The 18,789-nt window shown below is 38.3% G+C and overlaps 1 protein-coding gene and 1 long non-coding RNA gene across 2 annotated transcripts; both read left to right on the forward strand.

The window, feature by feature from the left end:
• Window positions 1-882: 882 nt before the first annotated feature.
• LOC131304367 (NAD(P)H-quinone oxidoreductase subunit U, chloroplastic) lies at window positions 883-4,899 on the forward strand. The gene is made up of 5 exons (XM_058331592.1): window positions 883-1,323; window positions 2,930-2,991; window positions 3,478-3,567; window positions 3,676-3,813; window positions 4,661-4,899. The coding sequence occupies exons 1-5, from the start codon at window positions 1,008-1,010 to the stop codon at window positions 4,754-4,756; spliced, it is 702 nt and encodes a 233-aa protein (XP_058187575.1). The 5' UTR covers window positions 883-1,007; the 3' UTR covers window positions 4,757-4,899.
• A 4,523-nt stretch (window positions 4,900-9,422) lies between these two features.
• LOC131303935 (uncharacterized) lies at window positions 9,423-16,739 on the forward strand. The gene is made up of 2 exons (XR_009192262.1): window positions 9,423-10,089; window positions 16,218-16,739. It is a non-coding gene; the product is annotated as an uncharacterized LOC131303935 (long non-coding RNA).
• Window positions 16,740-18,789: the final 2,050 nt, after the last annotated feature.

Here is an 18,789-nt window from a genome sequence, read left to right on the forward strand (position 1 = left end):
GAATATCAATTTCCAAAATATTTTGAAATTTCATAAATAATGAGTACACACCAATCATTCAGTTGGATGACATGAAGTGCTTTCACACCTTCGGACCTTCCCATATCTAACTTTAGCTCTCAAATCACGTCACTGGACTTGGGTGGTACCTTGAAAGTACCCTTAAAAAAAAACATCACCACAATATTTGTGACGAATAGTTCATTTAGCGGAGTTCGTCGAGGAATTTATTGGTACAAAAAATCAAGATGATTGGATTTTGGTAGCACATAATTCGATATCGTATGGTTTTTAAAAAATGAATGGTTAGTATGATTCAGGAAATAGACTGTAAGAAAATCTCTCGATTGTGTAGGTATAAATATTACTCCTAGCTAAACTTTATTTTTTGTCTAAATCAAAAGCTCGGCGAACTTTATGATGGTACTAATATCTCAGAAAGCCTCCAAGGAAGTTCACTACAACCTCATAGCACATACAGACAAAAGAACACTTACACCACAAAATACACAAATTCACTCATATTAAGTGCGGGCCCCATTCACACTGTAATAACTTATGCTGGTACCACAAACACTCGCGAATGTCATTGGTTCCGTTCCGTGCTCTTCTAAAATCATGCGCTCCTTAAATGTAGCAAAACGGGCCCTCAACCGGACCTGCAGAGCACTCCCTGTAGTACACTCTGCAGAGCATATCCATACCGTTCATCTCGGCAATCAATGGTTCAGATATGTTTGTTATCTTTTACCGGCAATAATTAACTTTGACCGGTGAAAAATACCAAACATATCTGAACCATTGACCGTCAAGATGTACTGTTCGAATCTGCCCTGCAGAGTGCACTATAGGCTAGTGCAGCACAGGATTTCCAAATCCCCCTCAACCCCTGAAAGCCACTGGGAAAACGTACCCCATATACGCCTTATCCCCTCTTCGAAGCTGAATAAATGCCAGACTGCCAGTGATCTAAGTCTAATTCTAACACTACAAACCCCCCAAGCCAAATGGCTGTGTCATCATCTACCACTGCAGCAGCCCTTCACTATATCTCAAAACCACAGCAAAATTATGCACCAAGAACTACTACTACTACTACTTGCAGCAGCTGCTCATTCTCTGTTTCCATAACGTCCTCCTTGTCCAAAACAACGAAAAAGCCGCTTAAAGTTACGGTGAGAAGCAGTAGTAGCGATGGTAGTCCATCTGCAGAAGCAGCGGTGACACAGGCAGAGGCCGAGTCGGAGTCTCCCATTGAACTTCCCAAAGGGCCTCCGTCAGTAATCTCTACTCTCAACGTTGAAAGAGCTCTCCGTGGAATCCGTAACCACCTCCAATTCATATACATTTATGTTCGTATATTTATCGTGTCTGCATATTGTTGTTGCATATTACAGTCCAATTCATATATGCAAGAGTTTCTTGCTCTGAGTTGTGCGAAGATGAATAGGACTAAGGGGTCTCGTAGTCCGCTAGTGCCAATCAGTGACAAGGGGTCTTGTAGTGCATTAATGCACTACGGGGTGTAGTGCCTCTCGGTGGGCTTCTACCAAGATCTCACAACCAATAGCTAAACCGCTTATATAATTCAGAAATCCTATGTGTGACTCTGGTACATGGTTGTAATCGAGTACATGAGAGATTGAGTTTTTATAGAATGAACCGAAGGCAATGCATAGAAGCATTGTTTCGATAATATTGGGTAATCTTAGTGCAGGTCGAAGGAAAGAATTGATAAAGAGAATTTGTATTTCAATGCTGAAAATGAGTTTAACAACTGCATAGAGGAAATAGAGGTTTATGATCTTAATTCAAAATGGATTCTGGTTCTCATGGCCTAGTAGAAGCAGGGGCATGGCTTGTAATAAGAGCAGAACTGATAGAGCGCTGGTTGATCATTGTTTGGAAGATCTTTTACAGGACTTGCAGTACTTTTTGTGGCTTCTGGAATTTCTGACCATTGCTCCCGATTTGCTACCATCTAACTAATACAGCTAGAAAGAAACCGTCAAAGTTTTTTACCCATTGGATGAGCCATGCCACATCTCCGGACTTGCTGCATTAGGCTTGGAATTAGCAATATGTGGATAGAGGGGCATCCTATGAAAAAATAGGTCCTGAAATTGAAGCGTTTGAAAGGGCTTAGCAAGGATTGTTGTACCAATGCATTATTGGTAAAAGGGTTGTTGAAGAAATGGATTCATTTTCAAGTACATTGCAGCCTCCTAGAAAAAAGATGATTTATTTGAGTATAGGAGGCTAAGAATCATTGAGGAGTCGTTTGATAAACGAAAATCCAGGGTAAGATGGTTACCTTTGGGAGATCAAATTACAATATATTTACATAGGAGGATGGCTTCCATTAGGATGAGAAACAAGATCCTACCGACTTTGATGAATTTGTACGAAAAGCTATTGGGCACTAAATTTGGGGAGAAGAAGGATGTTGCTGCAATTGTACTCAAAAGGGTTGTTTCTAAATAGGGATAAGGCTCCGGGCCCTGATGGGTATAATTTTGCTTTTTTCTAAAAAATTAGGATGTTGTAAGGACTGATGTTATTGATGGAGTACAGTCTTTCTTTGCTATCAGGCCGCTGATCCTCTAAAAGAGTTTCTAGCCATTGGTAAGGATGTGAGAGAGAGGTGGGATTGGTACCCTCCTTGGTTGTTCTTAGAGGTTTTGTGTCCATTGTTTTCTATCTTTTGATGGTTTCCCTCCTTGGTTGTTCTCATTGTTTACCATTCCGGTTGTACTGATTGATTAGTTATTGCAGTCAAAAACTAACTAGTGTATGAGCTGAACACTTATTGTTTGGAAATTGAGTTCTTTTACTAGTCATCCACGTGAAAATTCTACTTTTTATCGCTTGCTAGGATTCTTGTGTTGTTGGATCATATTCACTGATCAAGATTAAATCTGGGATGCAGCAATTACAGATATTGATTACTATGGCAGTCTTGGAATTCAGAAAGGATGTTCAAATGATCAGGTCAGCAATCAAAACTTCACTAGTTTTAAATCTTGGAACCAGCTCCTCTCTGGGACCAGACCATGCTGTTGTGGCCTTCTGTGGGCCTTTTTTCGGGCTCAACCCGTTAACTTTTCGATCTCGTCATGAACATCAATCCTTGTAAAAAATGAAGTTGGTCAGATATCGTTAAATTCAAAGACGTTTATATTGAGCAAAATGAGTATTCGATCCAATGTACGTGTTTCTTTGTTTTTTAGACAAGTGTGCTAAGTTCTATTGATCGATATCGAATTGACATGAATTTTGGCTAGGGGAGTGATGTTCTCATGAGATCTAAAAAATGTATGCTTCAAACCCCAAAGTAGGCCTAGAAAGGGCCAATGAAAATCCCCACAGAACGGTCTAGTCTCGGCCTCCCTCCCTCCCTCCCTCTCTCTCTCTCTCTCTCTCTCTCTCTCTCACACACACACACACACACACACTGTTTTGATTTCCATAAAGTAGGTTTATGCAGCATACAAGAACAAGGTAGAAGAGTTAATGAACAAAGGATTCGATGAGGAAGAACTCAGCAAGAAACTTGAGGTTTTAAAGGTTTGTCGCGGTTTTTTCATTCCTCTCTACCAGTTGTGAAATTTCCCTCGTCACATAAGCAAAACAAATTTCCTTTGCTTCTTTATTTTGTTATGTATTTGTTACTAGGAATCGTACGCTGTTTTATCGAATGTGCAAGAGAGAAGACTGTACGATTGGAGCTTGGCTAGGAAGGCGAATCAAGATAAATACCTATGGCCTTATGAGGTTGACAACTCAAAAAAATCATCAGAGCCAATTCCAGAGGTTTGCATCAGTATCTCTTTATCCTCTCCTCTCAAAATCTCCCAATTCATAAATTTTCATAAATATGTCACTCGTCTTGCCAACCGTAAATTGTCATTGCATAAATTGTAGCAGGGATAGATCTGTCATTTGTTCACTCGTTGCGTTACTGTGCTACTAAACTGATAAACTTAAAAATCATTGAAATCATAAGTAGATGGAACCTGATAATAGCATGAAATTTGTTTTTCCCATTAAGGCTAGGGACGAGTCCTACGTTACCTGGAACGCGGATCGTTCCGGTACAAAGAATGGGAACGGGAATGAAGTACGAAACATGCTTAAATTGTGATACGCTAGGGGTAGGCTTCTATAGATTACAAAACTAGAACTTACTCTACCAAGCGATAAACATCTAGTAAAACTAAATATTGTTGGTCAAATTATCCATACAAAACACATTCCTAGGAGCATAACGACTGAACTTTTTACGATTTCTCCCACCGAAATTCCATTTTCTCTCTATTTTGACCATGATAAGTTGGCATTTTGGAGAAAACTAAGGGGATCGCTTTGGAAATCGCTTAATTTGCTGTTTTGTAACGTTCGTACCAAAAAGTAATTCGCTAGGGTAGTAGCGTTCCCTGGTAACATATCACGAGCACAATGTCGTTAAGAATGATTCGTATCCAGATACAATAATCGAAAGCCTCTCAGTAAACAAGCACTTCTCTCTATCGATCGGTCCGGTGAATCAACTCTGGGTTGTTAAAACTCTTGATTATCTTTGCGGGTTGTGTGTTTGTTGGTTTGGTCGAATTCCTGACGCAGTACTATCTAAACTTGCACAAGTTATTGTTCTAAACAGGACCCAGAGGACGTAGTGCCAACAAGACTGGTGGGCTACTTCTTTTTGGCGTGGTGTTTACTGGCTGTTGTATTGTCAATTGGCCTCAATCGATAGGAAGTAGTAGTATGTATGTGTTTAATTTTCTGGGTTTTTTTTTTTTCATTTTCAACCAGTCTTTGTTTAATTTATTTTTGTGCTGCCAAAACCAGTCTATGTATTCATAATTAATTCTATTGAAGCTGGGATCTCAACATTAATGTGTTTAGGAGTTGCCATACTGGTAGAAGGTACACACTGATATTAAGAATAGAGGGTAGCCATAACATTCATAATGTTCTGAAAATGGTATAGTGGCCATTTGTTTTGTATATATGATTTCGAATATTATTGATAATTATTCGTGTATAGCTACTTATAATCTTAATAATTTTAGTTTGATTTGATAAAAAAAAATCGGTTATTTTACATTCTCTATTTTCAATTTCTTTCATAAATAAAAAATAAGCATTTGACAGTTGAAGTAGCATAAAGAAAAAAAAAACAAAATGATTCGTATACTTTAACTGCATTAGTCTATAATCATTTCAATGCACAAATGAAAACTTAATGATATAATAAGTATACGTTCCGATAAAAAAATACATGTCTATTAATCTAGTCCCTTTGAGTTAAAATCCTAGCTTCCCGTTTTGGCAGATGAGAAAATTAGGGACTCAAACTCTCATGGGGGAGTGGAGGTATATGAAATTCCTCCTCTGTTTAGGAATCTAATTGCTCCTGAATCAGTAATCATATTCCCATTCAATCACAACCCAAATATGAGAATCTTAGAATTTAGAATTCTATTCCTATTTCCCTATGGATGTCTGCCATCCAAACATAGCCGGAGTGATATAGTGGCCGTTTATGATGAAAGTAAAATGATGTGTTGGTAATGGTTTTGGTGGAAGTGAAAATTAGGGACTCGGACTCCCGGATTGAATTGAATCAACGGTTTTTTGGTTAATATTTGCGGCCGTGGGGTTTAGGCGGTGTTTGGTGTTGGCGGTAGTGATGTTTAGGGGTTAGATGTTTGTTTGGGCTTTACTACTTGGGCTCGTCCCATATTATTTGGGGTTTTAGGCCTCTTTGAGTGTTTGGGCTGCGTCCCGTTTGTTTTAACTATTTTATCTGGACTTTTAGGTCTTTAGGAGTTTGGGCTTTGTTCCCTTTGCTTTCGTTGGTATCTTGCCAATCTAAGGTTTGGGTCTCGGATTGGACTTTACGTTCTCTTTTTGTCCAATTAATCTTTGTATCATTTTCAAATGTTAATAAAATTTCATTCCGCCGTTCTAAAAATTTATTGATGAAACAATTTTCTCTGCCAATTTGGGGGGTTTGTGTTGAAATTATATAATAGTCCGGTAGTACCGCCATGTGGTATTCCAGACTACTTTACAACCACACATTTTCTAAGGTTTACCATTAAGTGTATGGACCCTACAGGAATGTGTAGTTAAACAATTGAATAAATACTTTTGTGTGTGTTTGTATAATGCATGCGAATTAATATACTCGTAATTTTTAATGGGATTGCTTTCGCTTCAAATGGGTCATCATTTGTGAACTGTAATTGGTTTCCTAAGAAGAGAGAAACTTATTTACGGTACGGAGCTCAGCGATTTCAACAGTCCATTTTCGGCATTGGACGATCCGGATTAAAAATAATCTATTAACGGTAATAGATAGTTAATGGTAATTGATAGTTAATAGATTGTTTTTAATTCGGATTATCCAAAATACTTTTGGACAGTCGAGATTGAGCTCTGTAAACACTTGCTTACAACTGCTCTATAAACATGATTTTCTCTTCCTAAGAATTAGTAGACCTCATAAGCAAGAGGAATTTTGAATCTTTGTTGTACATGTCTAAGCTTCACATAAGTTTCTGGCAATTAAAGCCTCTCAAAAGCCACTCTTCTCATGTCCGCCTCGAACAAATGGATGATATCCTGCGGCGGAACAATGTGAGAGACCATTCTATCATCTTGCCCGACCCCGTGTTTACAAGCTTGTAAGCCACTCTATTTCCCTCTCGGAGTGTATGCTTCCAAGTGCACCCTGTGCTCGCCAAAAGGTGTCGTTTTGCCCTTATTGAGTTGTAATCTCCTCCTCCTTCTCCTCCTCCTCCTCTTCTTCTTCTTTTTTTTTTTTTTTTGCGAATTATAGTGCTCTTTTAGATTTTCGGTTGTGAACTTATATATAGATTTCAGATTTTGATTTTATTCTTGTAATTTCTGGCAGTGTTATAACCTGGGGTCACCCCATGCCTTGATCAGCTCTTACAGACCAAATTGTTGCCTTTGAATGCGTTGGCTTTCCAGTAAGCCAATCTAATACTGTGCCCAACAGAAATTTAAAGTACTAATATAAAACAGAATCACATTTGTCACTAGGGCCGTGCTGCGCAGCATGCTATGCACGGCAAATCGCCTCTGCTCCAGTCTCGCTTTGATGATTGAAATCGTTCACTTTGTAGAGCTCGTCGAGTGAAATAAATGTACCAAAAATCAGCTCGATCGGCCTCATCCGAACATTATTATTTTGAAATTATTAAGTGCACCAAAATATAGTGGATTTTATCTAGTGTTTCGGATCCATTCATTTCAAGATAATAATGTTCGGATGAGGTACTTAATGATATCCAATTGAGCTAATTTTTAGTACACTCGATCTACTTGACGAGCTCTACGAAATAAACGTTTTCGATCATTGAAGCGAGACAGGAGCGGCGATTTATCATGCACAGTGTGTTGCGCAGCACGGGGTTGCACAGTGTGTTGCGCAACACGGTGCTGCGCAACACTGCCCTCCAGTCCGTTTTACCAAACACCTCAACATGATAACCTGGATCAATTGAGAATATATTTTTTCGCCCTGCTTTAAAGAGGTTGAACATTATTTCAATCAAGTGAAAATTGTGTAGGTTTCACCATAAATTAACTCATTATTTTATTACCAACAAATATATTGATTATGTGAATCATACACAAATTGCAAGGAAGGTAATATTCACCATCTTTAAAGGAAAGTAAACAAAAAAAATTTCGAATCAATTTGCGTCTTCACCTTTCTCAACCTCTCAAAATTCCCCTTGAAATACTTAGCTCCAAAAACACTCGGATCCTCACCGTTCCCTTAGGGCTTATTGGTACAAATGATCCCCAAAGTATTTTTCAAATGTCAATTTGGTTTCCAATATGCAAATCGCATCTATTGCATCTCTAACGTTTACAATGTGCGTTTAAATGGTCCTTGAGACTAACTCCATTTGTGTTCATCGTCAAGTGCAAGGGTATTTATAAAACTTCGTCTTTAAACTACAGCTAATTTTTACTAATGGTTCCCAAAGTATTAGCAAAATGTCAATTTGGTCCCTAACATACAACGACCACCATTTTTGTCTGCTCAATCGCGTTTCTCTTGTATGTGTGTGTGTGTGATGAGCAGGCGACATCAGAAGGCAAGGGGAACATGCATGGTGGCTAGTGCGAATGGGGAGCGAATACTGGTCATGTGATGTCTTGGTAGCTAAAGGTGGAGAGCGTAGTAATGGTGTCTGAAATTGGGTTAGGGTTTTGATTTGGATTTTAGGGGTTTTGCAGATGGAAAAGATAAGTGGTCTTTGATAAAAGACGTAATTTGTATGTTGGGGATCAAATCGACATTTCGCTAATACTTTGAGGACTATTGATAAAAATAAAATGAGGGATTTGACGATAATGCCCTTGTAATTGACAGTAAATGTGGACGGAGGTAGTTCTGGGGACCATTTAAACGTTGGGATGCAATAGATGCGATTTGTATATTGGGGACGGAATTGACATTTCGAATATATTTTGGGGATCATCCATAGAAATAAAGCCTTCCCATTCGTTTCAACATCAAGGTTTCTGTAGTTGAGAAACCTCAACGTCCCCAACTCCATCTCCAATTACGTAATCGAATCCTTTCATTCTCCCAGCCACAGGCCCTGTCCGTCTCTACCCGTTTCCCATGGATCAAAACCCTCGAAAAGATTTTGAAGCCGAAGCTGCAGTTTTTTCAGGACCTGGGTCTCACTTGTTCTGATCTGGGTAAAACCAATTCCATGCTTTTGACTCGTAGTTTGGACGAGAAATTGATACCCTGTATTAATCTAATCAAGAAAACTCTACTATAAATGATTAGAACAACCAGAATTTGATTCGGGTTCCGCGGCGATGCAATTGGGCGGCTATCAAAGACCCGATGATGCAATGTTACATTGCCTTCTTGGAGAGCTGTGGGATTGTTGGGTCCCAGCTCTCAATGCTTTTGAAAGAGGCAACCACGGATTTTGGTTATGTGCGAGAAGGCGCTTAGGGACCTCGTTTTGCGAGTTTTAGATGTGGGTTTTTCCGTTGATTCGAGGATGTTGGTTAATGCTGTGGGTTTTTGTAGGAAGATTGAATTGTTGCGGAGTTTTGGTTTCTCAATGGACGAATGTAAAGGTATATGTTTAGGAAGGCTACGATTTTTCTTTCGATTTCCAAAGATAAGTTGGAAGTTTGGGATTGAAGTCAGGTTGGAAAGGTCTGCATTAGTTAGTTGGCCTAATTGTTTGATGTACAGCATGGGGGAGAGAGAAATCCCTCTATACAGAGTTTTACGTGTTATCACATCCAAGAGGCCGTTATAGAAGGAACCTAGTCAAGTAACACATCCAAGAGGCCGTTACAGAACCTAGTTACTTGACGTACAAAAATGCTAATAGCATGGCATGTACAATGCACATGTGGCAGCAAGATGGCCCACTCTGTGTTTGTACCAACTGGGCTATCTTGTTGCCACATGTGCATTGTGTGGGCCATCATTGTGTACAAATAGCGTTTCTGCTTAACATATTGAGGTTTCTAATAGCATTTCTGCTTAAGTATTGAGGTTTCGAAAGAGGAGTTTCTGGGGGAAATTTATATCAAGGTTTAGACTTGACATCATGCAATGGAACTTTTGGCCATGTACAAGGGTGCCCTTTTGGATTATTAACACTTCAATGGAATAAGAATTGGGAACCCTTCCCTCCTTGCTGTTTTGGCAGTCTGGATCAGTTATAAGCTGCAATGTTGTACTTCGGGTGTTCTTTGTGGCCAGAAACCTCCCTATGGGAGAGCCATGGCAGCACTGGAACCAAACATATGCTCACTCTTATCTCGGTTGTGAAAGTTTGTTAACCAGTGACAGCTTCTCGTGCTGTGGTATTATGTGTAGGAGAGGGGTTTGCTGTAACATGATAGCATGGTTTAAAAACTCCAAGCTTCTAGGATGGACTTGAACCATTAGGGAAGGAGACCTATGAAGGATATGACCGGTTCAGATACTTCATTGCTGAAGAAGACCTCTATTGCAGATGACGAAAGCCAACAGCAATAAATGATGGCTTTATTCAGGTAAAAATTTCAAGTGAATACAAGAAATTGTTACCCATCCTGGCATGTAGGTTTTCTGTAATAAACATGGATTTTGTTGGATTAAAAACTCGTGTGTTTTCTGTTATTTTTTATTTTTGTTTCCGGAGTACATAGTTTGGTACTTGTATTGATACCTGATTCTTTTGGTGTCCATGAAATTGATCATCATTTTACTTGTGCATGGCTATAGTGCCCCTTTTCCGTGTGATCGTACGGAATGGACAATTACAAAGAGAACCTTGATTTTCAATTTCACCTTTTGATTCTGTGTATTATACTTCAATTTTAAAGCTTTTGCTCAAATTTGGTGGGGGATTGCAAGTTAAGGTTTATTTTTAATTTCACCTTTTGATTCTGTGTATTATAATTCAATTTTAAAGCTTTTACTCAAATTTAATGGGGGATTGCAAGTTAAGGTTTATTTTTTGAAGGCGCGCATTATAAAACCATTCTAACACTCAACTGTCTGTTGGAGCTCTATATATATGACGTTTGTATTACCAGTAATTTTAACCTGCAGTTTCTTTGTGACTAATAAGAATTCTTGGCTTGCGGGTTGTTTATTACCTTAACTTAGAACATTTTGATTTCTCACTACATTTTTATTTTGACGATCTTCTTATAGTATTCATATTCATAAGTTTGAAGTAATTAAGAATGATAACTACTTGTTCTTGTTTCCAAACCCCAAACAGAAGGAAGAATCTCCGTATGATGCATTAAATAGTGGATTGGCGGAATAATATGTATATTTTGGACGAAAGTGGGCTCATTGTGTCATTTTGGCGCGCTCGCGTAGAGAATGTGCTTGCACACACCTACTTGTTTTCCTTGGAGAGTCCACAATGCTCCGTGCTAGGAATTAATTGCACACGTAGGTGTTTAGTTGCGATATCCTTTAGTCGGCTGAGGAATCCTCTCCAGAACCTGTGCTCCCGCGCTACCAAGTCAGAACCGCCTCGGAAACTCACTCTCATCGAGAAAGGAGCGCATTCTCAAGTAGGATAGAACCTCTCAAGCGTATGAATCCTTAAAAAAGTAACAGAAGAGCTCCAAAACAAGACAAGATATGAAGTAACGATACTAGGAAAACATTTAGTTGATATCGACAAGATACTTGTAAAATATTTACTTAAATTTGCTCAAGCGTTTAGAATAAGCATAAGAATCCTAAAAAAAAATAACAAAAGAGCTACAAAACAAGACAAGATATAAAGTAACAATACTAGGAAAACATTTAGTTGATATCGACAAGATACTTGTAAAATATTTACTCAAATTTGCTCGAGGGTTTAGAATAAGCATAAGATTTAATTTTACTTGGAATAAAAAAACATTTGCAGTTGACTCCAAGTCTTAGTTTCAAGGATAGCCTAAACAAGGATCTTTTGTGATTGGTAGTTCGTTAATTGGGTAGGCTTTGCTGAGCTTGGGCTCTATGTTAGATTAGATTTGTTGGTTTAATTTTTTTATAAATTATTTCCAAACGCTCCAAAGGCATGCATGAGCAAAGGAAATGAAATTTTTTTTGAAGTAATAATTCTATTAGCACTCCATCTTTATCCTCTATGAAAGTGGATTAAAAGTACTAAAGTTTGGAGAAAAAAGAAAAGCATATGGAGAAATCGATAAAATAGTAAGTAGCGTCTTTTTTTTTTCTGGGGAAAAAAGTGCTTAGGAAGAAAAATATTGGCTTTACAAATCCTTCAGAACTTTTCTTCCCTTTACTTACATCTAAGATCTAAAGGCAACATAGAAGTGTAGAACTCTGATTTGCTAACAGCCAATGCCTTCCAACAAGGACAAAGATATCCAATTTTTGTTTTCTTAATACAGATTTGAAATTTAATGCATCTTCCTATGGATGGAGAATCCAATATCTCACCACCCTGTAAGCCACCTACAATTCCCAAGCATGTACTTAAATGCTTGATGTCCAGTCCATTTCTACAAAGTACTTGAAATTCTCAAATTCCTCTTTTCTTTTCTTTTCTTTTCTTTTTTTTATAGAATTATAACAACAACCAGTAATATCATTTAAGGTAGCTGAATTTGCTTGACTCCAAATCTTTTATTTAGTACTTTAAACTTCCACCCTTTTTGTAAAACATCATACATATCAGCTAGGTCCATACAGTCTCTACATGTTTACTCAACCCCTAGTTTTTCTGCCACATTACTGCAAATGGGCTCCTAACATTATGCCTGTCACTCTCCCACAAAATGGACCCAAATACCATTTGTTTCAAACCACCAACACTCTTATCAACCGAATAGTTGCTCTTAAACTCGACGATGTAACTATGCTTCTCATCAAGCTTTTTGAAGATCAAGCTCTGCGGTTCAACGCTCACAGTAAGCTTTTCCGCTTCAAAATTGACAACTCTAGCCTTGTAATTCTCTGGTAGGAGCTCTCCAACATTAGTCACTGTTCTCTTCAGCTCTTGATTGGTACTATTACCTTTGAACACCACGGAAACTGATGGGTAGTTGAGGTCTCCAAGAGCACCGGCATGGCCTGCGCAAGCGTTTGGTGCATCTACAAAAGCTTTCATTTGTTTTTCTGTGTAATTTAGATAGCACAAAAACTTGGTATAATCAGATATATCTGCATCATAAACTAACCTGGGATCAGAAGCCATTTGCGGATTAATATGGCCTGCACCAATGCTAAGTGGAGTTGCTTGTCCCATATCCACATATGTAGCTATTGGGGCATCTTGATTCTCGATTGTCGTAGCAGTAGTCATGAGTGCTGATTTGATTGCTGAAGGGGACCAATCAGGGTGAGCAGCACGAAGCAGTGCAGCAACACCGACAACATGGGGACACGCCATTGATGTACCCGAAATTATGTTGAATTTGACACTCCTTCTGTCATGTGGAGATTCAGTGGGAGCCACGTTACGAGGCCAAACAGCAAGAATGTTCGAACCGGGGGCAATGATATCAGGTTTGAGGATCTCTGGAGCATTTGGTTGGGCCCCCTTGAAGAAGAGGTTGCTACAATTGGAGCTCTATCTTTCCCCACTACAGTCATGTTATGAATTCTGAAGCTTACTGTAGGATTTCTTTGAGTTAATATAAGAGAGAATTTCCTGTCCTTCTCTGTAACGCACTGTGAGTGAGGGCAGTGTGTAAGCAATTGCTTTCACCTCTTCTCCATCAAATATAGAGTTCAATGCAATCAAGCCCACACCACCTGCTTCATGAATCAGTTTTCCATCCTCAAAGGACTGAGTTACGCCGCCACTGCTGCAAACTGCAATCTTTCCTGCAACATCATTGGGAACTGTTTTTTCAAATCCACAGTATCCAAGATTAACAACTGGGAAGCTTCCGTTGATGATCTTTCCCGGGTAAAGAGAAGACCGGACAAAAGATTTGTCTGCAATTTGGATTTCAACCGGGAAACTGCGATCCATTGATCCAGATCCAACTGTGGTTATCCATGGTGCTGTGTTATGAACTGAACTCATACCTGGCCAATCGTTTCCTGCCGAGCAGCAAACGAAAATGTTATTCTTCACAGCAGCAAATGCGGCTCTTGCTATCAGATTTTCGAAGTAAGGTTGCTCTGGGTATCCTATTGATATTGACAATATATCTACTCTGTCTTTTATGGCACCCTCCATGGCAGCAAACATGTCCGACGGAGAGCAATCTTGCCAACAAGCTTTGTAAATGGCAATCCTTGCCTTGGAAGCAATGCCTCGAGCAGTTCCGCTGGCAAATCCAAATGTATTTGCATTTGCGACCTCGGTTCCTGCGGCAGTTGAGGCAACATGTGTTCCATGTCCATCATCGTCTCTTGGAGACATATGATAGACAATTTCATTTGACGAGGAGTGCTTAAACCCCTCAAGAAAGAATCTTGCACCAATGAGTTTTTTGTTGCAATTGCTGGAATTAAATCCATCTCCCTCTTCACACACTCCTTTCCACCTTGAGGGGACTGGTCCAAGCCCGCTATTATCGAAGCTACCACTCTCTGGCCAAATTCCAGTATCCACCACCCCAATTACAATGTCCTCACCATAGTTGGTTTCTGGCCACAGGCCATAGTTATGATTCAGACCAAGAAGATCTGGTGATCTAGTAGTGTCAAGCTTTAGTGTAGCCTTGTCATGAAAAAGACTAATAACTTCTGGCATGTTTACAAAATTTTCAGCTTCTTGATCAGTCAGCCTCGCTGCAAAGCCCTTGAACACTACATCATATGTGTAGAATATACGTGATCCGGAGAGCGATTGTACTTTCTGATCAATGACCGAATCAATCATGGAAGCATACCAATCATCTTGGGTTGGGAACTGAGATGGCCTTGCTGGTTCATCTGTTTGGACTATGTAACATGACACCCCAGGCTCGGAGGTGACCATGGGTCTCAAAGAAGAGATGGTTACGAAGACGAAGAATATAGAAGACGTGAGGGAGAGATTGCAGAGGTATGTGAAAGCCATTAGTTTACTCTAGCTACTATGTGGCTATCCCTTGTTTTTATAGCCGGAAGGCTGTGCGATGTGTCTTGGTTCAAGTGTTATTGCTGTAAAATATGTAGGTCTCCCTTCCATAAGAAAGTAACAAGATATCATTCACTGGATGTAGGCCCCTATAGATAGTGTAATGACGCATGATTATCGTATGAGATCCCTTCGATATTTATGACTTCTGATGGAAGGTGAGCCAAAATTATTGAAGTGTTCCATGTGAACATATCTTTACTATGTGTGTCTAGTGACCCTGATTTTCAGTTACATTGTTGTTTGACCACTTTTCTTTTGCATTCTTGGCTGATATGAACCCACCATCACACTCTATTGTCCTCTTTCATCTCTGCCTTTTGTTCCTTTCTAACCAGCCAAATGTAACAGGGAATCCATTCTCTGTCTTCTTCCTCACTCCTTTAACTAGTTACTCTTCATCCCTTCCAAAAGCCAACACCAACTTTGTCTTTCGTGGCTAATAGCTGGAAACAGCTCTTACAACCACAAGGCCGGTAATGCTACTTTATGGCCATTAAAGAGATTTCTCTTAACAATGCTTGCCAGGTATGTGAATGGAATTGTGATTTCATTTCACCATTTCAGAATTGGTAACACAACATTATGGCCATTGAGTAGTTCGCTTAGACCACAAGGTGAATGTATCCTATATATGGTGTCACTGAGACTACTCACTCTTAGTATGAGTTTTGTCAGTATTTTGAAATCCTTGACTCTTGTTTTGATAATTTCCTCGATCATTGGTCATGATTACCCGTATGTCATAGGTAAAGATCTCCCACCTTTAGGATGATTTTATTTCAAATAAAGCTTCAGAATTTAGACCTTAGCTTCAAGTCACACATGCATATGAGCACATGGTGGAAATGAATGAAAGAAAAAAATGCAAAAGAAAGAAAATTTTCTTGTAGAAGATCCTTATATCTGCTGACCTATCGTAAGCATAATGCTACCTATCATAGATGATGTGGTTAGATTGAAAAAGCACAAACACACACACACTACCGGCCTTTTGTATCCATCCCTGATGCATGTCAGACAGGTTAGGACACAACATGCTCACGCATGTCAGGCACATAAGTACGTATCCAACTCTACTGATATTATGTCATTTGTGTATGTGTATGTGTGAGAGAGAGAGAGTTGGACATGCTTGGACACTCGGGGAGAGTTACACATACATTATGAGGTAAGAATACAGATTTGTAAAAACATTGGGCTAGGGTGAATAATATCATGGCTAGTTGGTTCATTTTTTGTAGTATTATCACACAATGTTAAACTGATTTTTTTAATCCTAATTTGACAGAAATTACATTTTGTATCTGATATGAATTTTTGTAATACTCCTACTTATGTTAGTTATATTTAGCATGACCTCAACATATCAGTATCCTAGTTTTTAGAAAAACAGCATTTCCATGTCGTATTCTTTTCGTGTCCTGGCTCCTTATTCGTGCCATTTGGATTGAGATTATGTGGGTTCTGCATAGGGTTTCATTCTTATCATTTGCGTGAATCTAGTGCAATGGTACGAGACTCTGGCTTTTCTAAGAGTGCATAGAGTTGTATTTTTTCGTTGACATTTTCTTTTTATTACAGGAAAAAAGTTCTTCTGCTACATGCGGGGTTTGACGACACGGTATTGCTAGATCATGCCATCATTTGAACGAGGAATGGACTTTTGCATCGACAGAAATACTACTCGTGGGGAGGAGCGAGATGGGCGGTTGCTGGCAACATCTCCAAGGTGTACTACAGGCTTTGCCTGGCTTTAATTAGGCATCTGCTAGTGGGCGGAATTATTGTTCCACAGATTAGTCGGTTCATGGGCCTGGTACCAAGTTATCAAAAACATAAAGTGTGTTCTCCATGCAAATGAAAGGCATCTGCATTTTTCTCTGTTCCCTTGGATGAATTCATTTTTATTAGTCGTTCTTTCTTTCCAATTGGCTACCGGTTTCTTTTCAATGTTTTGGTACTTTTCAGATTCTTTTTTCTTGAACTTGTGTGCAAAGAGGGAAATGATCCGTTGATGTTTGACCGTTTCAGTTTGATCTTTGGGGGTGTAAACATTGGAATCCATTTTCCTCATTGTTTCTGCAATTTAAATTTTTTGCATTAGTTTTCAAACCTATCAAAAGTTAGTAGATTACTTATAGTAGAGAAAATCGTGTTTACGGAGCTCAATCTTAGCCGTCCAAAAGTATTTTGGATGGTTCGGATTTTCTTAAAACTATTCACACAAATAGTTTTTTTAAAATCTAGACCATTGATTGTTGAAATGGACGGCTGACATTGCATGGCTCCGTAAATAGGCTGTTTGCAGCTATTCCGGAAATAAGTTTCTCTTATTATAGTATTGTATTGCTGTTTTTTTCGGTTTCAATACAACAAAGAGAGAATAAACGGCGAAAGAATAAACGGGGAAAAATTCACTTTGATCCTTTGCCGTTTGGCCTATGTGCAGTTTCATCCCATATGATTGTTAGCATTTAGGCTCCGTTTGTTTGGACAAAAAATATTTTTGGATAAAATGTTTTACCCATTATCTATTCCAAAATTGCGTATTCCATTTACTTCTTCTCCTAAATCATACTATTAGAGAGAGAGAGAGAGAGAGAGAGAGAGAGAGAGAGAGAGAGAGAGAGAGAGAGAGAGAGAGAGAGAGAGAGAGAGAGAGATTCTTGATTAAAATACTTCAGAACCTAGCTTAGCAAAAAATACTTTTCATGTGCTAACCAAATACCGAAAAATAAAAATTTAAAATTTGTTTCGTAAAAAAATATTTTACATCGAAACAAATGGAACCTAAAGAAAAACATTTGACAAAAAATACTAAGATGAAAAAATAATTACGGATCACGAAGCAAAATTTTTTTAGAAATAATATTTTTGACAAGGAACCAAAAAAGTGAAAAAACTTGATTAAAAAAGAAGAAAGAAAGTGAAAAAACTCAAACCCTAACGCAGATTACTAATCGGCCCCCCCGGCTTCTTCTCCCTCCCTCCCTCCCTCCCTCCCAGCAGTCTCTCTCTCTTTTGATTTTTTTTTATAAAATTTTAAATGTTAATAACTTTTTTTTCACGTATTTTTTAAAATAAATTATATATATTTGAAATCTACTCAACGAAACCTATAAAACGAGCATAATATTGATGGTAAAATAATGTAAAACAGAAAAATTATATTTTTTTGTAGTTTAAACTGTCTAACGAGGTTGAAAAATGTGTTCCAAATTTCAATCCGTTTGAACCGGTGGAAAGAGAAAAAGTTTCCTAATCATTTTAGTTAATAAAATGATCAAAAAATTAAAAATTTTCACCGGTTGAAACGAAAAAAGAAAAAGAAAAAAGAGAGGCAATCGGTGCCTTGTAGTGCATGTGGTGATTTTGTGTGCATGTGAGCCTTGAAAAGTTTTGGACGTTCAACACATAGGTGAATTGGGGCTTGATGACTAAGCATCACTTGAATAGGAGTAACCAGTTATTCTGCAGAGGAAATTTTTTTAGAGATGAGCGCCTTATCATTTGCTTATGGTTGGACCTTATCAACTTGCGGAGTAGCTTCAAATTTAGAGATGCAGAAACTTGCAGAGCATTGAGTTGGCTATATAATCTGATGATTGAGAGCAATTTTTGAGTAATCACATCCTCACAATTTTCCTTAACTTTCATTTCATTTTCGTAATTCATAAAAGAATATGATGGATCAGTACAATTTTTTATTTTCGGATAGTTGGTCAGTTGGGAACAATGTTGCGAATGATGTTCCTTGTGGGGAGAGCAGCTCCTACGTTGGGCGTGATTACACAGCCGAATTTACGACTGACCAGGTTAATTATTACTGTTGTTATTATACATATTTGTTACTTATTTTTGTTAATGTAGTACTCTTTTTGTAGCACAACCAAAAACGTAGAAAATTTAATTCTTTCACTTCATTCTATCTTCCCTACATACCATGTGAAGTTCACAGAAATGGAAAAAGAAAAAAAAAATCCAAGGAATTTTTTTAATTGTTATTAAATGTTTTGTGGTGCATGTTGATTGAAAAATATTTACTTAAAACTATATAATAATTTTTAAATTTTTTTGCACCGTTTAAATATATCACTGTTATGACTTTTGTTAAAATACCAAAGTATAGTATTTTTTTTTGATGCATGTAAAT

The sequence above is a fragment of the Rhododendron vialii genome, chromosome 10a, assembly GCF_030253575.1.
Source record: "Rhododendron vialii isolate Sample 1 chromosome 10a, ASM3025357v1".
In the NCBI taxonomy this organism is placed as follows: Eukaryota; Viridiplantae; Streptophyta; class Magnoliopsida; order Ericales; family Ericaceae; genus Rhododendron; species Rhododendron vialii.